The 25,062-nt window shown below is 57.8% G+C and overlaps 1 protein-coding gene and 1 long non-coding RNA gene across 3 annotated transcripts in view; one reads left to right on the plus strand and one right to left on the minus strand.

The window, feature by feature from the left end:
* Positions 1–14,521, plus strand: part of JMY (junction mediating and regulatory protein, p53 cofactor) — a 75,323-nt gene extending 60,802 nt beyond the window's left edge. For both annotated transcript variants that reach the window (XM_070056325.1, XM_070056324.1), the window contains 4 exons: positions 5,820–5,915; positions 7,297–7,831; positions 9,390–9,700; positions 11,894–14,521. In XM_070056325.1, coding sequence (XP_069912426.1) covers positions 5,820–5,915; positions 7,297–7,831; positions 9,390–9,697 — 939 coding nt within the window. In that variant the 3' untranslated portion in view covers positions 9,698–9,700; positions 11,894–14,521. The remainder of the gene's footprint in view (positions 1–5,819; positions 5,916–7,296; positions 7,832–9,389; positions 9,701–11,893) is intronic.
* LOC127492866 (uncharacterized) lies at positions 14,490–24,985 on the minus strand. The gene is made up of 2 exons (XR_011381840.1): positions 18,523–24,985; positions 14,490–16,969 (listed from the first exon to the last, which is right to left on the minus strand). It is a non-coding gene; the product is annotated as an uncharacterized lncRNA (long non-coding RNA).
* Between the last annotated feature and the right edge of the window lie 77 nt (positions 24,986–25,062).

A 25,062-nucleotide genomic window follows, 5' to 3' on the forward strand; every position in this document is an offset into this window, starting at 1 on the left:
GGTACTTCACAGGAGCTCTTGGGAAAATGGAATTAAAAGATGTTTATTTTGGTGCAAATAGTTTTCAAATTCATGTCGTTTTTTCATAATGTGCATCTCCTATGAGCTTTCTCAAGGCCTCACATCCAGCCGTAACCAGGCAGTGTATCTCCTGATCAGGTGGGCCTCGTTCACTTCTTCCCTCGAATGTGCAGGTTCGGCAGGTCCTTGGGGCGTGGCAGCTCATTCATTTCTAGCAGTAGGCAGGTGTACTGCAGTTAGTGCGTCTGTTCACCTGTAGAAAGACATCTTGGTTAAAATTCCAGCTGCTAGGTTTGCGGTCCAGCTCCCCACTAATGGCCTGGGAAAGCATTAGAGGATGGCCCAAGTGCTTGGCCCCTGCACCCACGTGGGAGACCAGCACAGAGTTTCTCCTGGCCCCTGGCTTCTACCTGGCCATTGTGTCCATCTGGGGAATGAACCCATTTAGAAGAAGTGGACCAAAGTAATGTGTTAATCTACCTTTATCTGAATTTCTCGGCTGGTGGATTGTTGGAAATGTAGATGTTATCTTTCTGTTTCACTAGTTTTCCCTGGAAGTCCTGCACATTAAATAAGTTAGATCCAGAAAGTTGATTTTAGTACTTGGTGTAAACTCTCTAAAACAAAACAGTTAAAGGTAATGTCAAGATTACTTTTGGGGCTGGCGCCGTGGCACACTAGGTTAATCTTCTGCCTGTGGCGCCGGCATCCCATATGGCCGCCAGTTCGTCCCAGTTGCTCCTCTTCCATGCCAGCTCTCTGCTGTGGCCCAGGAAGGCAATGGAGGATGACCCAAGTGTTTGGGCCCTGCACCCACATGGGAGACCAAGAAGAAGCTCCTGGCTCCTGATCGGCCCAGCTCTGGCCATTGCAACCATTTGGGGAGTGAACCAGTGGAAGGAAAACCTTTCTCTCTCTCTCTCTCACTGTCTGTAACTCTACCTGTCAAACAAGATTACTTTTTTTTTTTTTTTTTTTTTTTTTTTTTTAAGATTTATTTACTTACTTGAAAGGCAGAGTTACAGAGAGGCAGAGGCAGAGAAAGAGAGAGAGGTCTTCCATCTACTGGTTGACTCCCCAAATGGCCGCAATGGGCAGAGCTGTGCCGATCCGAAGCCAGGAGCCAGAAGCTTCTTACATGTCTCCCACATGGGTGCAGGGGTCCGAGCACTTGGGTCGTCTTCTACTGCTTTCCCAGGCCATTAGCAAGTAGGTGGATCAGAAGTGGGGCAGCCAGGACTTGAACTTGTGCCCGTATGGGATGCTGGCACTGCAGGTGGCAGCTTTACCCACGACACCACAGCGCTGGCCCCTCTGAGGATGTTATTTTAACTCAAAGAAAATGAGTAGATCCATGTGGCTGCCCTAATGAAGGTCAGAACCTTTCCACCTTACTCCTGCTCCGAGAAGTATTTGTTACTTTTTGTATTTTGGAGTTGTCCTCGAAAACACTTTCAGATTATAAACCCCCCCTGCACCACTACCTCCCAACACACATAGTTCATGGCTAGGAGCCACACACACACACACACACACACAGTTCATGGAGCCACACACACACACACAGTTCATGGAGCCACACACACACACACGCACACACACACACACACACAGTTCATGACTAGGAGCCGGAACTGCTCACCTCCCACCTCTGCCTGGCATCTTCAGATTACAGTGAGACCAGGCTCTATGTATACTGTCTGCAGCTTTTCCAGATTGGAAGTGGAGCAGCTGGGACTCGAACCGGCATCCATGTGGGATGCCCGTGTAGCAGGCAGTGACTTCAGCCGCTGTGCCATGACGCTGGATCCTTGGGGCCGAGGTTACTGAGAGTGCACATGGCAGCTTTGTGTCTGCTCTTGCCGCAGAGCTCAGCTGTTCTTCTCCCTGGTTCGGGAGACCGCTGAGATTCTGTAGCACCTGGGGGTATTGCTGAGGGTGCCTGGCTCTGGTCTGCTGAGAAAGCGGGTCAGAGGTCTCCCTCAGTATGTGACGGCCACCATCCCCCTCTGCTGAACACGCTTTGGGGCCCACCCTGGAGTCGAACTGAGTACCTGCGTGGACTGGTAGTGATGAGAGGGGACTTTCTGTGTTGGAGTAGCCTTTTCCTTGGCGTTTCACTGTCGTCGATGAGATTTTACCATGCTATACGACTTTTTCTACCTCTTGATCTTTTTTTTTTTTTTTTTTTTGGACAGGCAGAGTGGACAGTGAGAGAGACAGAGAAAGGTCTTCCTTTGCTGTTGGTTCACCCTCCAATGGCCGCCGCGGCCGGTGCACCGCGCTGATCCGATGGCAGGAGCCAGGTGCTTCTCCTGGTCTCCCATGGGGTGCAGGGCCCAAGCACTTGGGCCATCCTCCACTGCACTCCCGGGCCACGGCAGAGAGCTGGCCTGGAAGAGGGGCAACCGGGACAGAATCTGGCACCCTGACCGGGACTAGAACCTGGTGTGCCGGCGCCGCAAGGCGGAGGATTAGCCTAGTGAGCCGCGGTGCCGGCCCTACCTCTTGATCTTAAAACATTTTCTTGCTTTTAATTCCTTGTACATAAACAAGATTTTTTTCCTGAATAAATTAGTGTCTTGATGTCTGTATGAATTCTGATCACACACCAGATGTTATAACATACCTTTCCCTGCTGTTTTTAAGATCCTTCTAATATGAGACGTTTTAATTAGTGCCTTGCAAAACAGTTCTCAGCCATTCTTTAAGCTCTTCCTGTGTTTATAAGAAGATCCGTGATCCCTAGAGGATGCACACAGAACTCACAGAGACGCACACCATAAGTGGTTACTTTTCATTGGACTCACGTGAGGCTGGAAGAGCTCTCCGGTTTCAGAAGCTTGCTAGGTGACAAGAAGCTGGTGTTGTGGCTTTAAAGGTTCCTTCAGCCGTACAGACTTGTGCTATGAGTGGTGAAGAAATATGGGCTTCTCCCTAACTCCTTTCCCCCACCTCTCAGTATACGGTCTTCAGAATGAAAAAATTAGCTTTTCTTTAAAAAAAAAGAAGAAAAACCAAATTTGTTCATTGGAAAGGCAGAGTGACGCAGACAGAGATCTTCCACCTGCATCTGCTTGTTCATGCCCAGATGGCAGTGACACGTGAGCCTGGGCCACGTTCCGCTGGCGTCCCAGGAACACCAGCAGGAAGCAGGACTGGAGCGGAGCGGGGGGCTTGAACCACCACCGTGAGAGCGGTCAGCCTGCTCTACCGTACAGACCCCTCGCCGGCTTTCTCGTTCTTCGCCTCGTGTTCATGATTCTCAGGGTTCTTGGGCTTCAGTTTTTCTTCCCGTGAAGCGCTTACTGCCAGTGTGTGTGGCCTCCCTCGCTGTGTTTGGGCTCTCCTTGGAGCGGTCTAGGTAGCCACGTGCTGAGTGGTGTGTTGGCAGCACTGGCCTGCATGGGGCATGCTCCCTCACCAAGGACAGCCTGGACAGGCACTCCTGCCATGGCTGCCCCATCCGTGCCCCTGGAGGTTCTGCCTGCACCTTTGCCTTTCTCAGTGTTGGGATGGGGCAGAGAGAAACCGGGCCCGTGCTGCCCGTTCCTCAGAGGGCTCTTCCGCCTGCCCCCCGTGCTGTCCGCAAAGCCCAGGTGGTTCGTGGGTCTGTGACAATGGGAGATGGCCACCCCCTCGGCAGCCTGCCCTTCGCTGCCGCCGAGAGGGGACAGTCACGTGAGAGAACCTGCTTGCTTCTCCTGTCTTCTGTTGAAGGGGTTCCAGCTTCTCCTGTGCCTTGTCCCTCACTCTGCTTTTGATCCCTGAGGAAATTGTGTGTTTTTTTTTTAATATTTTGAGAATTACGGAGTTTTTTTTAAAAAGATTTTGTTTATTTGAAAGAGTTACAGATGAGGTAGAGACAGAGAGAGAGGTCTTCTTCTATCCTCTGGTTCACTCCCCATTAGCCGCAGCGGCCAGAGCTGAGCTGATCCAGAGCTAGGAGCTTCTTCTGGGTCTCCCATGTGGGTGCAGGGCCCAAGCACTTGGGCCATCTTCTGCTCTCCCAGGCCAAGCAGAGAGCTGGATCAGAAGAGGAGCAGCCGGGACTGCAGGCAGCAGCTTTACCGGCTACACCACACCACCAGTCCTGAAGATGAGTTTTCAGATCATTTGTATTAGTCAAAAATTGATTGCATTTGTCAGGTACTCAAAATGCTGTGTGGCTTGAGGTTGTTGTTCCGTGTGAAGATAACATTTCCCTTCTTCCTGGTTGGTTTGCAGGAAGAGAGGAGGAGGCAGGGAGAGGAGCTAAGACTGCCTGCATTCCACACTGTAGTGGGTGGTTCCCTGCCCACCTGCACAGGGCCAGAATCATGGCCCTGGGAGCTCTGCCCAGCCATAGCCTCTCTTGCTTTGGGCTCTGCTTATTTGTGTCAGACTCTGAGTGGTGTGGATCCTGTCACAGGTGGTAGAGTGCTGTGTCCTGGTACTCGAGCTGGCGTGGATCCTGTCACAGGTACTCGAGTGCTGTGTCCTGTCATAAGCACTAAGTTACGGTACGGCAGTTTTCTCAGAGATGAACCTTACCATGTATCTTTATTTTTCAACTTCCTGTCATCTTTCAGGTAAACCTTTCCTCCCCCTCACATTTTTCAAGAACCAGAGGACAGTGGTGTTCATATAATCACCCAAGGCCAATAGAGCAGTGACCTCTGTAGACCGTAAATACTGTCCAGCAAATACCTTATTGGAAACGGGAGTGAGGTGGGAGAAGAGAATGACGGAAGCTTGAATTTGAAAAGCATATTGGGAAAAGAATGGGAGAGAGGTTAATTTCCATGTGAATTTGTCTGGTTTTGCAGGAGGCATTTCTAGTTTTTAAAAACAAAGCCGGGGGACGGTGCTGTAGCATAGGCCTCTGCCTGCAGCACCGGCATCCCATATTGGTGCTGGTTTGAGTCCCGGCCGCTCCTCTTTCCATCTAGCTCCCTGCCAATGTGCCTGGGAAAGTAGCAGAGGATGGTACAAGTACTTGGGCCCCTGCATCCATGTGGGAGACCCAGAAGAGGCTCCAGGTTCCTGGCTTCAGCCTGGCACAGCCCCAATCATTGTGGCCATTTGGGGAGTGAACCAGCAGATGGAAGATTTCTCTCTAGGGCTGGCACTGTGATACAGCGGGTTAAAGACCTGGCCTATCATGCCAGGATTCCATATGGGTGCTGGTTTGAGTCCCGATTCTCCACTTCTGATCCAGCTCCCTGCTAATGTGCCGTGGATAGCAGTGGAGGATGGTCCTTGGGCCCCTGCATCGCCATGGGAGACCCGTAAGAAGCTCCTGGCTTCTGATCGGTCCAGTCTGTTGTGACTGTGTAGGGAGTGAATCGGAGATGGGAGACCTCTCTCTTCCCCCTCTGTCTCTAACTCTTCTCTCTCAAATAACTCAAATCCTAAAAAAAAAAAGGCTGGAAAGCAGTAAACCAATTTGCCTGTCGTATGAAGTCTTGACACCATCTATTTTACCAAAGTTTATTCTGCCAGATGAGATTTACCATGTAGCCCTACAGCTGTTAAACAGCTTGCAGTCTGGGAAAAGTTAAGATCGGACGTGCTTCACATCCTTCCCCTCGCTGCCCCTGCTGTTGCCTGAAACCGTGAGCGTGAATTACGGCAAGCTCCAAAGAGAAAACCAGACCCGCTTCTTTACACACACAGTGCTTGCCCGCAGGAAGCTTTGGTCAGTGCATCTCCTTCGATTCGCCCATCTTATATAGCAGGAGCCCTCAGCCTTTCTTCGTATCAATGACAAAGACAAATGGAGGACTTCCTAAAGGAATTGTTGTTAATTTTTACAGAAAAGGGAGAAATTACATGATGAAGAAGAAAGAAAAAGTGCCTGGGTCAGCCAGGAGAGGCAGAGGACGCTGGACAGGCTGCGCAGCTTCAAGCAGGTGAGGAGCGCGTGCCGGGCGTCGGAGGCTTTCTTCTCCACCGTCTGAACGCACTGTAGGGAGCAGCACTGTGTCTGCACTGAGACGAGGCGTGCGTCCCGGGAGGGGCCTGCGCTCTGGCCTGGCTCCTCCGCAGGTCGTGCTCGTCCTGGGAAGGAGCAGCCGATGGCCCAAGTCGTGGGGACGTCGCCAGCCGGGCAGCCCCGGCCGCCGGCCTCTGCAGGTGTGGAGAGTGCTCACAGGCACTGTTACCCTTATGTAAATGAGCACAGACGCCGTGGCCACGCCTCCAGGGTCCCGGGACAGGGAAAGGGTTGTGGCCTCTGGAGCCTGGGCTCCTCCCGCAGTTCTTAGACGCAGCTAACTCACCTTCCACGCCCACCATGCGTGTGGGCTTGTAGGAGAGGCGTGCATGTGAGCCGTGTGAAGTTCAAGGGGCGGTGCACACCCGGCCCTGAGTGGGGCAGCCTCTTGAGGAGGAAGGGAGGGTGCTGCCCCCCCAAGACCTGGGCTCCTCTTCTCATAGGTAGGGTGGTGCCGAATTAAATCCTCAAAAGGGGCGGGGCTTGGACGGGGTTCACTGTGGTTGCCTCAGAAGTGTCCTGGCGTCTGTGCGTGGGTCTGTAGCACAGGTGGCGTCCATCATGGTAAGTGCTAAAAGATGGCAGCCGTGATCACTGCATTTCAGTACTTGAAAAAACTGAATCCCCTTTTCCTCACTATATTATAAAATAGAAATGTTAGCAGGAACTCTTTGCCATTGATGGTTTTATTTGTCTTTAATCTGTAGCCATTAGAAAGTAAGTTAGTCTAATAGTAGACTCTTAGCTGTCTGCACAACACCAGCATATGTGTGTTTAACTTTTTAAAAATGACTGATTTATTTGAAAGGCAGAGTAGCAGAGCAAGGGAAGGAGACAGGTCTTCCGTGACCGGATTCACTCCCCAAGTGAGCGCCCACCTACTTTACCAGGTGCACCCGCAGGGAGCTGGGGCGGAAGTGGAGCAGCCAGGACTTGAACCGATGCCATGGGGGACACAGGGGTTTCAGGCAGCGGTTTAACCTCTGCCTCACAACACCAGCCCCTTATGTCTTGTATCTTACATGAGATGTTGGCAGTTTTATCTGTTCTAGATCTTTGAAGTCCACGTGGTTGTTGTGAACAGTTAACAGAGTGGAGACAAGACCTTAGTGAGGGACTTGGTGAGCAGAGTGTATGGAGTTGGTGATGGCTGGTTGGGAAGGCGAGGCATTGGTGTCCAGTCTGTCCTCTCTGAAAACCGCACAGGGGCCAGAACGCTGCTGTGGGTGAGACAGGAAATGCGCAGGTTTGTTCACACGGCGCCCTCCTGTCACTCAGCCGCCATCCCTGTGTTTCAGAAGTACCCTGGGCAAGTCACGCTGAAGTCCACCAGGCTGCGGCTGGCTCACGCCCGCAGGAGGGGCACGCCCAGCGCGGGGCTCCGCGAGGACACGGGCATCCCGGGCCCGGTGGGGACTGCAGAGGAGCAGGCTGGGGCGCATGCGCAGCCCCGCAGCCTCCCGGACACGCCCCCAGCACCACTTGAAGCCACCTCATTACCTCTCAGCACAGAGACCTCGACCTCGGAACCGCCTCCCGCCCTCTCCCTCCCACTGCTGGACGGAGGCCCCCAGCCACCTCCCAGCGCCCTAGATCCGCTCCCACCCCCTCTCCCTCCCACCCCGCCCCCACCCCCGCCCCCGCCGCCTCTGCCCCTGGCCAGAGACAGCAACCCGGGGCCTCCGGAGGAAGGGCCGCCCGCGAGGGAGCAGCCCGGCGAGCGGGGCCCGGGGCCCACCAGCGCGCCCTCCGCGCGCCTCCTGGACAGCAGCCAGCTGCTGAGCGCCCGCAGGAAGCTCCGCAAGACGGCCGAGGGCTCGCCCCGGCGCAGAGGTGAGGCCCGGGGGTGTTCGGGCAGCAGCAGTACTCGCACAGAACAGGCGGCCTCTGGTCAGGGCTGCCACAGCGTCCTGTGTGTGCCCCTAGAAAGAGGCAGTGATGGGCTAGCGGGCGCTAAGGGCCAGTCCCGGCCTGAGAGACGGCCTGGGTGTGACCCTGGCCTCCCGGGAGCTCAGAACCTGCCTGGGCTGAGGGTCTGGCTGCTGGAGCATCGCTCGTCCAGACCCCGGGGCCTTTCAGCCTGGGATTATCTGCGTGTACCAGTGAGGGGAGTTGGCGCGGAGCCGCGGGTCTGAGTACAGCACCCACACCCCCGCCCACAGACCCAAGGCCGCCGTGGGTCAGGTTCCCAGTGTGCTGGGGTTCGTTCCTCTGTAGAGCTTAGCCTGGGAGCCCACAGACACAAATGAAAACACCCAAAACCCTTCCTCCTGGGGTTTGGTATTTCTGTTAACATCGTCAGCTCCAGTCGCATCCACAAGTTGTGATCCTTTTTCATGGCCAAAAAAGGTGTGTTTTTTCCGTGGTGTGTTTGTACCACCGTGCACTGGGGTTGCCGCCAGTCGGTGTCGGGAGTGGTGCTGCAGTGCACACGGGGCAGACGGATTCCGTGTCCCGTGGATGCAGCCAGGAGTGGGGTTCCTGGATGAAACAGTACTTGTCCTTTTTAGGGATGTCTCTCGTTCTCCACAGTGGCCGCCGACCGGGAGGGTTCTCTGTCCCTGCACTTCCCTGGTGAAGTGAGGTGGGCTGTGCGTTTCCCTGCTGGCTGATTTTATGTTTGCCTTTGGGAGAGGACGCTTTAGATCGGCACATTTTCATTGGGTTTTTTGAAGCAGTTTTTGCCTTTGAGCTCTTTGGGCTCCTCTATATGTGGAACTTCTCATTCGCTGGCGTCATGTGAGCTCTCAACAAAGTGTCAGAGTTTAGACTTCGGGATTAGGGAGGCTCAGCCCACAAAGCAATCCGCGTATCCTGTTTGTTTATTTTTAAATTTATTTGACAGGTAGAGTTACAGACAGTGAAAGAGAGAGAGACAGAGAGAAAGGTCTTCCTTTGCCGTTGGTTCACCCTCCAATGGCCGCTGTGGCTGGCGCACTGCGCTGATCCGAAGGCAGGAGCCAGGTGCTTCTCCTGGTCTCCCCTGGGGTGCAGGGCCCAAGCACTTGGGCCATCCTCCACCGCACTCCCGGGCCACAGCAGAGAGCTGGCCTGGAAGAGGGGCAGCTGGGATTAGAACCCGGCACCCATATTGGATGCTGGTGCCACAGGCGGAGGATTAACCAAGTGTGCCACGGCGCCAGCCCGCATCCTGTTTATTTTGAGGCAGTTCTGATAATAATCTGAGTTCCTGTTTACAACAACTGGGTGCTGAAAGCACAGCCAGCGTCATGAACCAGTGGGCTCAGTGAGAGTAAGAAACCTCAGTGGGAGCACCCAGCATAGCCGCCATCGCGCCCAGGCTGAGAGCCAGCGAGCGCGCGCCCTCCCCGCCCCCGCCAGGCCGCCCCGCCTCGCCCCGCCCTCACAGTCGCTGTTGGTCTCTGCCCAGTGAGCTCGCCCATGGACGAGGTGCTGGCCTCCCTGAAGCGCGGCAGCTTCCACCTGCGGAAGGTGGAGCAGCGGCCCCCGGCGCCATTCCCCGACGAGGACGACGGCAACAACATCCTGGCGCAGATCCGGAAAGGGGTGAAGCTGAAGAAGGTGCAGGGGGGCGTGCTGCGGGAGCCCTTCACGCTGCTGCCCGACACCGACCCCCTGACGCGCAGCATCCACGAGGCCCTGAGGAGGATCAAAGAGGCGTCCCCCGAGTCGGAGGACGAGGAGGAGGCCCTGCCCGGCGCCGACTGGGAGAACTGACAGGTGCGCGGGGCTGTGTGCAGGCAGGCGGGCTCCGGGGGGTTGGGGAGCCTGGGGCCTGCTGCTCTCACACGGCACACTTCTGGTCCCTCTCCCAAACCCCTAACCCTCTTGTTAGGTTTCTTTCTCAGATAAGTCAAGGCAGAGCCACACACGAGGTGGGAGAGAGAGATCTCCACCACCGTTCACTCCCCCACAGGGCTGCGAGGGCAATGGCTGGGCCAGGCCGGAGCCGGGAGTGTCTTCCGGGTCTCCCACATGGGTGCAGGGGCCCAGGGCCTTGGGCCATCTTCTACTGCTTCCCCGGCCACAGCAGAGAGCTGGGTCAGAAGTGGCGCAGCCGGGACCTGAACCGGCGCCCGTGCGGGATGCTCTGACAGCGCCAGCCCCTGTGATTGTTTCTGGACACTTGGGCAGCAGGCACACACTTCGTAAGGACTACTGCAGCCTTGCCGGCCCGTACCTGGGCGGAGGGCTTCTCCAGCGGCAATGGGCCCATCACGCAGAGGTGCGTGCCCACAAAGGCGTAGGAAACCCTTACATGGCGTGCTTTCCTCCACCGCTGCCGAGGCCCATCACTGCCACGTGTGCAGGCACACGTGGGCCGCCGCGAGGTCCTGCCTGCCTGGAGCCCGCGGGTCACACAGGTGGCACTTCGCTGAGAAGAGTGGGAGGGAGCCGGTGCCAGTCAGGTGCCCTGCAGCGGTGCTGAGGCTGCGTGTGGCACTGTCGCTGGCTGGCACGGGCAGCCTGGCCAGTGTCCACGCCGACAGCCTGGGAGCTCACGGCACACGCGGCCTCCTGGCCTTGAGCGGATGCAGTGTGCACACAGGCGGGCCATGGCCAGCTCTGGGTCCTGATGCCGTGGGGAAAGGGACTGTGCTGTCATCACAGTCACTGGAAGCAGCTTCCTTGTCTGAGCGTGTGTCCTTAGGAAGACGCTCCTGCATCGTCTCCCCACACTGGCGGCCCCAGCATCTGCGTGGAGCAGGAGCACCGTGGCCTGGCGGCACTGCCGTCTTGGCCTGCGGCAGCCCCTTCCACAGCACCAGTGTGCCGCTGTGTCCTGCTGTGCGGAGAGGCCCGAGTATGCTGGTGGGGCGTTGGCTGCACCTGCGTAGGAACCGGGGCCTCGGCGTGCTGTGTGGGCGTTAGCAGTGCTCCTGTGTGGGAACCCGGGCCTCGGCATGCTGCGTGTGTGTGTGGGGGGGTGTTAGCAGTGCCCCTGCGTGGGAACCGGGGCTGCGGCGTGCTGTGTGGGCATTAGCAGTGCCCCTGCGTGGGACCTGAACACCAGAGCCTCGGGCCAGTCTCCCAGGAACATGTGTGATGGCCGTCGCTTCCTGTCATGTTGTCTGTTGCTGCTCGGAGCTCCTTGGTTTGCTGCTTAGCCGCAGCCTGGCCCTGGTCACGTTTTATTTGTCGTGATACAGCCAAATATAATCAGAATAAAAAAAATTCTGTCGTTTGCTTTTGTGTGCTGTGTCCCCAGCATCTCGGGTGTGTTGTACACTTCTTCATAGTTCATCTCATCTCAGATGGTAACTGTCGAATGGCTAAAGTGAAACAGTACAACTTTAATGAAACAATTTGATATTTCAGTTTTCAATTAGACTGAGATTTGAGCTCTGCAGTTGCAGTCTGATTTTATCCAATGAGCTCGCTGCAGGGACACACTCCTGCCCCCGAGGCTGAGCGCCGGCCCTCCAGGTCGGTGTGGCGGATGCTGATGCTTCGGCTCTGACCAGAAGCCCCCAGGCGGCCTCCCTGTGGGCCGTCACCTGCTGCCTCCTAGGGTGAGCGCTAGCAGGAGGCTCGGGCAGGCATCAGCGTGACGCAGGGCGTGTGGGCCGCGGGCTCCTGCACCTGTCTGCTACGTTTCGAAGGTGTAAGTAGTCGTTCTTACGTGGCTGGCAGCTTACAGGACAACTGGCTCAGACGAAATTTACTCTTCGTGTAGAGTTCTGACGTGAAATGCTCAAGTATGAGACATCTCTAACATCAAAACCAGTTTCTAGGTCACTCTGTGTTCATGTCTGCCGTCGTGTGAACACACACACATTCCCTAAGAACACCCTGTGTGCCGTGTTGTGAATGGGAAGACAGCCGTGCTCCTCCGGGTGTTGGAGGGTGAGCGGGTGCGAGTTAGACACGCTGTCTTCTTCTAACCTTGTCTTCTGTTTTCCTTGTAAACAGGTGACTTTCCCAGAAAAGGAAGACACCCGCAGGCGAAGGTGTGTTCTGAATCTTCGGGAAAACGAGTTTGTGCTCCCGGCTCGGCCTCCCTTAGCTCCAGAGAGCGCTGTCCTGGGCTGAGACAGGACCCACGCCGGCGCGTCTCGCACAGCAGAGGAAGGCCTGGACGTTCCGCGCCTTCCCCCCCGCCCCCCACCCGGCGCCGGGAGCGCACTGGGTGGTCAGCAGGATTGGGACCACTGGGGGTCCCGGCCACACTTGGCTGCTGCCCCCTCGGCTCAGAGCCACTCAGCACGGGCCGCAGCAGCCCTCCCCGGAGAGCGGACGGGGACGCCCGTGAAGCTGCAGCGGACCCCCACGCGTGGGTGCTCCTCGAGGGCCACAGTCTCCACTTTGTAAGCTTTTGAAGTCTAGAAACTTCCTTTTCATAGCTCTTTATAGCACTTGGATCTGACGTGCATCTTGTCGGAGAAGCAATACCGTCGCGCTCTGAAGCGTCTGTCCTCTGTCTCTGAACTGTCGCTTGGTGACGTCACGCCTGACTCGCTGCGGTCGGGTTCAGTGGGGCCGCGCCTCGTGGTGGAGCAGGCACCAGTCCGCGCTTGGGTGTCCTGCTCCGTGCACACAGGCAGACCAGCCTCGGGCCAGCATTTCACTGTGCCAGAGGCTGTGGACGGATTGCAGAAGGAGCCGCCGTCACTGTCGCCCAGGCTCGAAGCTGTCCAGGCCCGGGGGCGGGCGTGGCCGTGCGCGGGACCGCGGGGCTGGCCTGAGCTGTTTTCTCACTCTGATTTCACCTGGAGGAAACTACCCAAGTATACAGTGCAGAATCCCCGGGCTTCCTGGTCTGGTCTGTTCAGTGGGCGAGAGCAGAGCCCAGCCCGCCCTCCTGCAGCGGCCCCGCCCCCTCCCCAGTCAGTTCTGCCCCCACAGGACCGCGGTCACTGCAGGTCCCAAAGCACAGGGGCTGCCAGCCGCGGGGCAGTGCCCAGGGCAGAGCTGCCTGTAGGACGGGCACGCTGCCCTGCGCCAGTGGTTCCTGTCCACGTCGCTGCCTGCTCACGCGCAGACTTGCCAGTCCGCTCGCAGTGGACAGTGTGCAAGGAAGCAGGTAGATGACTTGGAGCGGTTTCGAGGTCGGCCCGCTCAGCGTCCCAGACACTGCTCTGTGCCGGCGGAGAGCCCGCCTGGCGTCCTGGCGTCCTGGCGCAGTGCGGGCTCTGCCCCCGCCGTCACTTCACAGGCTCGCAGGGCGGGGGCGGCACAGACCAATCACCCCGGGGGTCCTGCTGGAGGACGAGCAGCCTGCGCTGGGGGACCCCGGGCGCGGCTCTGCCTCCCCCCGCAGGGGCTTCCCGCACGGCCACTTCCTGCCTGCAGAGCGGACCAGGGCAGCAGTGTCTGTCAGCAAGAGGCGTGGCCCTTTGCCGCACTGCGCGGTCAGCTGTACAGCGCCCTCGGGCCGTAGCCACGTGCACTGCGCGCGCCCGGCTGTTCCTCCACCACACGCCGCGGTCCGGGGTCCGCTGTCAGGCGCCTGGGGTTGGGGCACTGCGCCAAGTGGCCAGAGAGCATTTCCAGGTGTCCCGGGCACCCAGCAGGCGCCTGGAGTTCTACCCAGCTCTCGCACCGAATGTCTAAACATCGTTTCCCACGCGCGGCCGGGCAGAGGAAGCCGGGCCGGTGACACGGGGCGCCGGCGCGGCCCCTCCTGCTGCGCTCACCCGGCGCGGCCTGGCGCGGTGGCGTTCTAACCTAATCGTGCACCCTACACGATCAGTTACTGCGGCCTACACGATCAGGTAACCAAATTATTTCAAGGCAGGAGCGAGTCGGGATTCGGGGAGAGAGAGAACACGAGGCTTTTGCCCCCTGCGGCACAGGTGTTTTCTCTAGAATGTTCTGTGCTGCCCGCGGTAACTGTACGACCTGGGGTCTGTAGAACTGACAGTTCCACACCTCCCCACGCTTGCCCCGGCAGGTGCACGGACAGGAAATAGCTGAGGCTCCGCCCAGTATTGTGCGAATGTCCTCGCGCCCTCCCAAAGCAGAGGGACCGGCGTGCGGGACCCGCGCCCTCCTCCCGCGTGGTGGTCCTGGCGGACTCCACGGAGAGGGAGCCCCTCCCCCTCCCACGGTCGGTCTTCCCTGTGACCCGGGAGGGGGTGAGGGGGGACATGCCGCCGTCCGCTGGGACTTGCGGTCCCCCCGCGTCTCCAGCTTCGCCCTGGTAAAACCGTGACAAGCAGCAGGCGCGAGAGGGAGGCTGCGGGGCGTCTTCCGTGGAAACGGACGGCACTCGAGCCGTGCGGGTGAGTGGGGGCTGCGGGGCCGCCGGCCGCGCGCATCTCCAGTAGCGCTCGGCTCTCACTGAAGTACTGAGAAGTGCAAAGGAAAACAGCGGGCACTGGAGCAATGCGGCGCACCCCGGTGAGCGCGGACTGTTGCCTTCGGCCCCCAGCGCGGCGCCGCAGCACTGTGCGACTGTACCGCTCTGTAGTTGTGTGTTACACTCGACTTCCGCGTTAGTTCCTGTACACCGAGCGCACGGGCACGCCGCCTACCAACATACAGTTTTGGTGCTTAACAATCTTCCTTTTCTTCAATAAAGATATTTATTTGAATTAACACAGGTGGCTCGGTGGCCGCAGTTCTGGTGGGCTCGTCCCGGTGCTTTCTGGACAGCGGGGGTGGGTGGGGGCGGCTGCAGGTACAGTGTGAGTTACACCGCACGGAAACGCTTTTGTTTAATCAAGTCCCTCGATGGGCTGCTTCTAGACAGCTGCTCCGTGGGACTCGGCACCACAGCATGTGCCGTGCGTCAGGGAGGGGGCCCACGGCGGTGGTCCTGCGGAGAGGCCCTGGCTCCCAGCGCTGTGGGCCCTAAGATGCGGTTTCCTGGGTGACCGCCTGTCCAGGGAGTGGAGTAAGGGCGTCGCCTCCCGCTGGTACCTAAAGGAACTGGGGCACGCTCGGCAGAAAATACAAGTTAAAGAGTTTTATTTGAGAGGTAGTTACAGAGGGAGAGACAGATCTTCCATCCACTAGTTCACCAACCAAATGGCCACAACAGCTGGAGCTGGGCCGATCCAAAGCCAGGAGCTTCTTCCAGGTCTCCCACGTGGGTTGGGCCATCTTCCACTGCGTTCCCAGGTGCACTGGCAGGGAGCGGGACTGGAAGTGGAGCAGCCGGGACTTGAACCAGTGACCATATGGCATGCCCACACTGCAGGCCCTGGCCCCCACGCGTAGTTTTTTCATGCTGGAACTTCCATGAACACGTTGGAGACCCAGACACATTTGAAGTGCACTCAAGTCTTCGTGGCACATCCTGAATACGGCCTATTACTCCTTTAGACAAGAAGCCAGAATGACGCACAGAGAGCCTTAGAAGCAAAAGCCTCCGCGACTACATACTGCTGAAGCGTTCTGAAAAATCAACACGTGCAGACTTTTTCTTAAGACACGGGGGGTCGTGGCACAGTGGGTTACACTGCTGCCATCCATAGGGGGCTCCCCTTCCAATAAAGCTCCTTCCAGTGACCCTGGGAAAGCAGGGAGGATGGTGCAGTCCCTGAGCCTCCACCTGACCCGGATGAGCTCCTGGCTCCTGGCTTCAGCCTGGCCCACCCCTACGGACGAGGCTATTCAGGGAGTGAGCCAGCAGGTGGACTCTTCCCCCACCATCCCACCCCCTTTCTGTAATCCTCTTTGAAATGAATCTTTCCTGGTGGGCGGGACGACCAGGGGAGGGAGGCAGGCATTGGCCCCCGCAGTCCACAACGGAGTGCCTGTGTGCAGGTGCACGGGCTGCCTGGGAGGCCGCAGTAGGGGAGCTGCCTCTCACCTAAGTGAAGCAAAATGGTTCGTTCGTTAGAGGCCCTGGGGACTCCCGATTCGGTCACACGCACGAACTTGGTGTTACTCGATAGGGCGCATTTTAAATAAGCCTTTACCTTCCTGCTTGGTCTTTGTAGAAGGAACGGGGTGCGACTGAAAAATGAAGAAAAAATCCAGCAGTTCCAGAAAGATGAGGCACAGTGAGGAGTGGACCGGGTGGTTTGAAACTCCGTTTAGGATCGGCGCTGTGGTGAAGCTCATGCCCATGGCACTGGCATCTGGCAGTCCAGCTCCCCCGACCCAGCTCCCTGCCGATGTGCCTGGGAAAGCAGAAGGTGGCCCAAGGGCTTGGTCCTCTGCATCCCAGCGGGAGACCCAGAAGAAGCTCCTGGCTTCAGATGGGATCGGCCCAGCCCTGGCCACTGTGGCCATTTGGGGAGTTCACCAGTGGGTGGAAGATCTTTGTGGAACTCTGCCTTTCAAATATATAAAATAGGAATTTCAGACCACCCAACCAACATGGTTTTCTGGCATCCTTGTAAAGCCCTCCCATGGAACAGGGCAACAGGAGGGCAGCGCCCCTAAGACCCAAGGCGTGGCTGGTGCCCGGCCTGCACCCTGCAATGTGGGGGTGGGGACGGGTGGGAAGGGGAGCAAGTGAGACAAGCAGGAGACCCCACCTGCTGCCCTCGCCCACTGCAAGGCACCAGGAAGGCTCGGACTCCGGAGCCCAGATCCCGAGCTCCGGGTGCTGAGCACTCGGGAGACTACGGGCGTCTTCCTTCAGGAGGCCCCCGGGATCCCGGCCTCTCCCTGGCCCTTGACCAAGCCGTGTGTGTGTGTGTGTGTGTGTGTGTGTGGCCAGCCCCTCCCTGCGGAGTGACAGCAGCTGACCCACACACGAAAACCCCTCGCCAGTTGACCAGAAACGTCAGGCGCTAGACGGCATCTGCAGGCCTAGTGGGGCCTGAGAAACCTGAGCCGCAGGGGCGCTCGGGAGGAGGGACTTACCCAGAGAAACTGCAGCTGATGCTCAGGACAGAGACCCCAGCAACCCGGACATCCCCAGCGTGGGCGGCAACGGGGCAGGGCCCAGAAGGAGCGCAGGGGAGTCCATGAGTGCTTCCGGGGCGTGAGAAAGGAGGGAGAGGCCAGGCACTACAGCCACGTGCGACCAGCAGCAGCCAAGGGCGGGCGCTCTAACAGCAGCTGTCGTCCCAGCAGGTAAACAGAAGGCTGCAAATAAACGAAACGCAGAGGAGGAAGCTATGAATCCGGTGCCCAAAGGCAGGCACAACCCACCACGTGGGGACGGCTGGGGGACGAGGCCGTGGCGGGGACCCACCCTGTCACTCACAGGACAGCCACGTCTCTGGGCCACGGAGGGTTTTCTAGAACGTTCCTGCCTGCCTCACCCCTACAGAGATCCAAGCAGCCCGCAGCTGAGTCAGCAGCTCTGTCACCCGCCTGCCCCACAGCCAGGACCCCATTCCCAGCACCCACGGCCGCCCCCAGGACACCACTGCGGACACACAGACGGCCTGAGCTCCACCCTCACGCTGGGCACCCAGGCTCCACCCGTGCAGTAGCCACCATGCCCGAGACAGACGGCGTGTGCTGCAGTCAGGGGAGGGTCGAGAACCCTGGCAGAGCTGTCAGCCCCTGCGGGTGCAGGGCGGCCCCCACAAACCGGAGGCCCGGAGTCAGCACCCCAGCCATCTGGGAGACCTGCACAGTGGGCGGCCCACAGCCGGGCACACCGCTCCGCGACACGGCTGTCAGTTCTGCCTCGCCTCGACGCCCCAGCGCGGCTGTGATCTGGCTGTGCAGACGTGCGGCCCGCAAGGGCGTCCTGCCCAGGCCCGGGCCTGCCCAACCGTGGTCCGAGACCTAGAGCCGCGTGGGCTGAGCGTCCACTGTTTCCAGAAAGGCCGAATTTGCTGGCGTGACTGACTCCCCTTGGACCAGGATGGGCGGTGAGGACAAGTGCTCTACGTAAGATGCCTGCTATGGCCACAGCCAGCTCACAGCCGTGACATCAGGAGGCTCCCACCCCACAGGGATCCCACGCCACTTCTGCAAATGCAAAATGGAATGGAATTGGGGGCCAGCACTGTGGTGCAGCAGGTGAAGCCACTGCTAGCAGGCTGGCATCCCATATGGGCGCTCGTTCAGGTCCTGGCTCCTCCACTTCCATTCCAGCTCTCTTGGATCTTTGTGTTATCCCGCTACCCCACAACAGTGGTCCCACCAGATTATAAATTAAAACAAATCTTGAAGGCAGGAGGCTTGTAAGTAGAGAACCAACTGTTTCATTACTGCACGAACACCAAACCCTGAAGGTGTGCCAGACACCCAACCGCGGTGGGGAAGAGAAAGGTAGAGCAATGCCAAGGCAGGTGCATGACCTCGCCTGCCTGTGTTACTCTGCTGTTCATCACTGCCAGCTGCCCGCAGCCCACCTGGACGGCCACAATCCAGCAAGAAATGCCCCGTAGCCCACCTGGACGGCCACAATCCAGCAAGAAATGTCCCGTAGCCCACCTGGACTGCCACAATCCAGCAAGAAATGCCCCGTAGCCCACCTGGACGGCCACAATCCAGCAAGAAATGTCCCGTAGCCCACCTGGACTACTACAATCCAGGAAGAAATGTCCCGTAGCCCACCTGGACTGCCACAATCCAGCAAGAAATGCCCCGTAGCCCACCTGGACTGCCACAATCCAGCAAGAAATGCCCCGTAGCCCACCTGGACTGCCACATCCAGGAAGAAATGTCCCGTAGCCCACCTGGACGACCACATCCAGGAAGAAATGTCCCGTAGCCCACCTGGGCTGCCACATCCAGGAAGAGTCTGCTGGCAGTCTTTGTTGTTTCTGATGTCGCTGGTTTTTGCTTTTAAAGATTTATTTACTCATTTGAAGGGCAGAGGTACAGAGAGGCAGGGAGAGAGGCCTTCCATCTGCTGGTTCACTGCCCAGTGGCCAGCAGAGCCAGGGCTGGGCCAGGCTGAAGCCAGGAGCCAGGAGCTTCTTCCAGGGCTCCCTTGCGAGCGCAGGGGCCCAGGCACCTGGGCCGTCCTCTGCTGCTTGCCCAGGCTGTCAGCGCTCGATGGGAGTGGAGCAGCTGGGACACGTCTGGGACGCTGGCGTCACCGGAGGCCCAGCACAGGCCCCACTGGCATCTGGCCTTGGCACAATTTTTCCCAGTTTTTTGTCTCCATGTCAATCAACCATGTTTCTACTCTTCTTCAAGGAGGTCAGTGCCTTCCACGACCTCTGGGAGGGCGAGAGCTGCCCAGGACACGAGACATCCGATCTGGAACTCGTCCATGCCGCCTGCAGGGGCCCTGCGGCTCGCTGGCCTCCAGCACCGGAATCTTCCAGGGGGATCGACTCCTGTCCCTCTCAGTTCCAACACCCCTCCTCCATGAGCGTGGCCAGCTCCCACGGCTCCTCCCCTTCACAAGGGCACTGCTATCTGCAGCTCTTTAAAAAGAAAAGTTTACTTGTTACAGAGAGCCCTGGAGAGAGGCCTTCCATCTGCTGGTTCACTGCCCAGATGTCTACAACAGGCAGGGCTGGGCCAGGCTGAAACCCGGACCTCCCCCGTGGGCAGCAGGGACCCAAGCACTTGGGCCGTAGCCAGCTGCCTCCCTGCTGCACTGGCGGGGAGTGACAGGAGGCAGAGGCAGGACCCCGGGCACTCCGACCGGCTGCAGCTCCTGGCTACCACGTGCCCTCCACTCACTGGACCATACGCTGCTAAGAGGCCACACCGTCCTCCAGCGTCCCCTGCCACTGCCCAGCCTCGTGGCCCTGAAGGTGCTCACGGGATGGTTCGCTGGACCAAAAGCCGGCGTCGGAGCGGGGGCCTTGCCTGGCTGCCTCTCAGCTCAGGCGTCTCCACACCGCGCTTCCTTCCCGTCTGCCTCGGCTGGGAGGTGCAGTGGTTGCGGTGTTCCACCATCCTCGCCTCGGCGCTCCCCTGGGCTTGCGCTGGGCTCAGACAGCGGCCCTGCACGGCGGCTGCTGGGCGGGCGAGCGGAGCTCTGCGTCGCGGGTCCTTGTCCTAAGGCGGCCTCTAAGGTTCAGTCCTTCCACAGTCACCGGGCAGCCACTGCAGAGCGCGCTGCTGGATGGAGTTTGTAGGCGCTCCGACAGCCGCTGGGTGACGCGGACGCTCCTTCCCGTAACTCGGGCCTTCAGGAAGGCGAGTCCACGCAGGCCATTCCCACCACGACGGGCAGCAAGCGGTGCTGTGCGGCTGAGTGACTGCGTGCCAGCGAGCGCCGCGCACCCAGGACAGAGAAGCCAAGACTACACATGGAAACCCTCGCATCAGCACACCACAGCGCGGCGTGGTCCGCAGGGCCGAAGAGAAATAACCCGCGTGCACCAAGGGGCATCTCTCCTCCAATAACTTGAGCAAAAAATTGTAGAACGAGACTTCTCATCATGCCATTTGGGTCACCCCCTCCCTCAATACTAAGTAGTGCCACTGAATAGGCAGATTTGTATATATCTGTATATGAACGCCACACACACACACATGACACATACAGGAGAGTGGTAGGGTCTGGGACACACACACACACACGACACATACAGGAGAGTGGTGGGGTCTGGGACACACACACATGACACATACAGGAGAGTGGTGGGGTCTGGGATACACGCACACATGACACATACAGGAGAGTGGTGGGGTCTGGGACACACACACATGACACATACAGGAGAGTGGTGGGGTCTAGGACACACACACACATGACACATAGAGGAGAGTGGTGGGGTCTGGGACACACACACATGACACATAGAGGAGAGTGGTGGGGTCTGGGACACACACACACATGACACATACAGGAGAGTGGTGGGGTCTGGGACACACACATGCACACAACACAGGAGGGTGAGGGTTCTGAGGTCCTGGGATACACACACACACATACTCGACGTAGGAGGGTGATGAGATCTGGGACCCACACACATACATGCACACACATGTACACACGACACAGGAGGGTGGGGGTGCTGAGGTCTGGAATGGAAATGCCGTGTCCCGGGGACTTGTGCTTGCTCTGCGCGGTCGAGTGTTTATGTAACGACGGCACGTAGGAGCCACTTGTATCATCAGCAAGCCCTTGTCTAAAAAAAGGAGGGGAGGGAGAAGAGAGAAACTCAACGACCCGATACCATGTGAAAAGGAAAACCAGCCACCATACTCTTCCCATCACCGTGCAGGTTGCTAGGTGCCAACTGGCCAACTTTCGTGCCTGCCTCCTGCCCACCCTGGTCTGACCTCCTACACGCCCTTCCTTTGCACACGGCCCTTCCTTTGCACACGGCCCTTCCTTTGCACACGGCCGACTCTGCAACCCCTTCGTTCCTCCTTCCCTGAAGCCTCAGGCAGGCCTCGCCCTCCGTGCGAGTTCCTGTCCTCTGTGCCCTGCTCCCCCACTGTCCAGGCACCGACATATCACAACGTAGCAGGGTAACCCCCGCCCCCACACTGCACAGTGAGCCAGGGCTCTTCCAGACGGCACCCGGGACGTAGCAGGTGCTCGGCACGCACGGCCGGAGTGAGCAGCAGGAAGACTCCCAGGACCAGTGCCCACGCGCTGGCCGCAAGCACAAAGCACGAACCTGAGGCTGCAGCTTCCCGGGGAGCTGGCACCTTGGCCCAGGGCTGCCCGATTCAGGTCGCCCCTCCCACAGCTGCCCGAAGTCAGACCCAGGGTCGTCCACCCAGTCCAGCAATGGCCCTGACACGCAAGGGAAGGGAAAACAGGGACGCCCACACACAGGCACAGATGGCCACAGCAGCCCAACGCAGCAGACACACCAGTGGCCACCGCCAGACGGACGGCTGCACAGACGCGGAATATCACACAGTGGAGTATTACTCAGGCTCAAAAAGGAATGAGACGCTGACACGCGCCACAGTCCGGGGGAAGCTGAAACACTGTACTAGGTGACAGAAGCCAGACAGAGATGAACTCTGACTCCGTTTACGGAGGAATTCCGAGAGCCACAGAGCAGAACAGGGGCTGCGGGGGGAGAGGACAGCTGTTTCCAAATGGGCAAGGAGCGTCTGTCCGGGATGAGCAAAGCTTCGGAAAATCCGTGGTGACGGCTACGCAACACTGTCAGTTCACTAAATCATACTCTTACAAGTCGTTCAAGTGGAAATTTAATGGTAAAAAGAGAAGCCAACAATTTGATGCATTTTTACAGCCTCATTCTCAGATGCGTCAGTCACCGAATGTCTGCTCCGGTAGGGATTTTACAGCGTTGTCACCCGATCGCCCTTGCCTATCCACGTAAAGACCCAAAAGCCACCAGCTTCTCCCGTGGCTGCCTCGGAACCTTCTGTGGACCCTGCACTGACCACAAACCCACACCCTGCTCCAGTGCGGCCCGGAGCAGGGCGATGGTTGTACGCAGGCCCAGCCCGTCTCACTAGGCCACTCCGGAGGTGAGCACTCTGCTTGCCAATCATATTTTACAGTCTGAAATCCTGCACATGAACAATTACTTAGTTTTGTTAGATTACTGGAAGTCGGTAAGCTTTCATAACATCGGGATTAAAACCCATTTCATTGATACCACACCTGCAAACGAAGTATCGTTTACAACTGTGCTACCAGGAAGCGCCCTAATGGGCCAGAGGCGCAAAGCACACACGTCCTAAGGAAAACGATGCCCGACACAGGAGCAAGATCCTCGCCCTCTGCCCGGAGCACTGGCAGCGCAGCACTGCCGTGACCTGTTCCCCGTCAGCGCCGCCCCCTCCAAAGCGTCACCCCGAGAAATAACGCGGCAGGCGTCCACTGCGGGGCCTCTCACACCGTCCGCACTGAGGCTGGGGAGGAAGTGCTGGCGCCGGCCGCCTGCCTGCCAGCCCTGCCCCGGCGACAGTCACTTCCCACCAGCAGGCACCCAGGCCCACAGACCACACGGATCCGCCCGACACGCTAAGGACCCGTGCAGAAGCAAGCGGACTTCAGCGTGGGAAGGCGGGGTGAGCAGGCGATGTGAACTTTCCAAGCGTATCTGTGACACAGTGAGATGTGACAGCACGGACAGTCACGGTGACAGCAGACACTCACACACGTTTCTCTGTGGCAAGAAATGGCCTTGACTGCATTCAGCAGGGCCCAACACCAGGACACGTTTGTACCCTGGGGGACATCCGACACCACGGTAGCGGAAGACTGGTCACAGTGCCGCGGAACGAGGGGTCCGGCATGTCGGGTTTCACGTTGTTAGACCCCGACAAGAGCCAGGGGCTCCTGAGAACTCACACTCATCAGGGCAACCCCAACGGGTGTCGGTAAACCCAGCAGCAAATAGGAAAACGGCTGGGGAGCGCCCTGCGGCCTGTCTCCGGCTGTGGGTGAAAACAGAAGTCACACGTTGCTATTCTTTGTGCTTTCAAAAACACATCCTCCCCGTACCTAGAAATACTCTCGCACCACAGATGCGTCCTTTCGTCTGAAAGACAGAAGGCTCCTTACAGGACAGGGGACCCACTGGGCTCCCAGTGGGAGTCTGCAGGGGTCTACCCTGTCACAAAGGCGATTTCTCTCCCTGACCACTTATTTTTGGTACGTACAGTTTCTGTTTTGTTTAAGACGTATTTATACTGAAACAGAGTTACACAGAGGGCCAGCCAGACAGCAAGAGATCGTCCATCCACTGGACTGGTTCACTCCCCAAATGGCCTCAATGGTCAAGGCTGGGCCAGGCTGAAGCCGGGAGCCTGGGACTCCATCTAGGTCTTCCAAGTGGGTGGCAGGGGCCCAAGTACTTGGATCATCGTCTGCTGCTTTCCCAGGTGTATTAGCAGGAAACCAGGTCAGAGTGGAACAGCCGAAACTCAAACCGGTGCTCATATGGGATGCTGGCATTGCAGGCTGGACTGCGGTTTAACCCACTGTGCCACAACGCCAATCATGGTCGAAAGCTTTACAATGTGCTTCTCCAGTCGCGCTATACAGAAATCACTAGGCAGGGTAGTGCTGATTCGAGTTTTCTTTGATAAATCTGTTGGCTATTTTACTAATTTATGTAAACAAAAAATGCACAGTATTCATTTCTTTAACAGAATGGCTTCTATTTGTACAGTATTTATGTATCAGTGTCCTACAAAGAAAAACGGTCTTTAAAAACTTAAGGTCTGGGGCTGGCACTGTGCGTAGTGGGTAAAGCCGTCTGCAGTGCCAGCAGCCCATGTGGCAGCCGGTTTGACACCGGCTGCTCCACTTCCGATCCAGCTCCCTGCTGTGGCCTGGGAAAGCAGCGGAAGATGCCCAAGTACTCGGGCCCCTGCACCTGCTTGGGAGACTGAGAGGGAACGCCTGGCACCTGCTTCGGATTGGCCCAGCTCCGGCCGTTGCGGCCATCTGGGGAGTGAACCAGTGGAAGAGAGACCTCTATCTCTTTGCCTCTGCCTCTCTGTAACTCTGCCTGTCAAACAAATAATTTTTTTTTAACAAAAACTTGGGGATGTGCTGTGGTGTAGCTGGTAAAGCTGTAGCCTGCAGTGCCGGCATCCCATATGGGCACCCATTCGAGTCCCGGCTGCTCCACTTCCGATCCAGCTCTCTGCTGTGGCCTGGGAAGGCAGTGGAGGATGGCCCAAATCTTGGGCCCCTGCACCCGCGTGGGAGACCTGGAGCAAACTCCTGGTTCCTGGCTTCCGATCACCGCAGCTCCAGCTGTTATAGCCAATTGGGTGTGAACCAGTGGATGGAAGACTTCTCTCTCTCTCTGTGTAATTCTTTCACATAAATAAATAAATCTTTAAAAAAAACCCACACACACACCAAAACTTAAGGTCAGACGCCTGTATTCCACGTTGCAGTGCCAGTTCAAGTCCCAGTTGCTCTGCTTCTGATCCAGCGCCCTGCTCACACCCCTGGGAGGCAGGGGATGACGCCTCATGTGCTTGAGTTCCCGCCACCCACGCGGGAGACCCTGGTACCACCCACGCGGGAGACCCTGGTGGAATCCCCGGCTTCTGGTTGCAGCCTGGCCCACTCTGAAGGTTGTGGCATTTGGGGCGTCAGCCAGCAGGTGGAAAAACTGTCTCTGTCACTCTGCCTTTTAAATACATAAGTAAATCTTAAAAAATCTTTGACTAAATTTATTTCTATGACAGTTATAGCACAGTGAGTACTCTGGGAAGAAAACTTAATGTTAATCCCCACTACTTCTTACTTGAAAGCATTCTCCCTTAAGATTTCATGTAGGCCGGCGCCGCGGCTCACTAGGCTAATCCTCCACCTTGCGGCGCCGGCACACCGGGTTCTAGTCCCGGTC

Source organism: Oryctolagus cuniculus, chromosome 14 (genome assembly GCF_964237555.1).
Source record: "Oryctolagus cuniculus chromosome 14, mOryCun1.1, whole genome shotgun sequence".
NCBI classification, from domain to species: Eukaryota; Metazoa; Chordata; class Mammalia; order Lagomorpha; family Leporidae; genus Oryctolagus; species Oryctolagus cuniculus.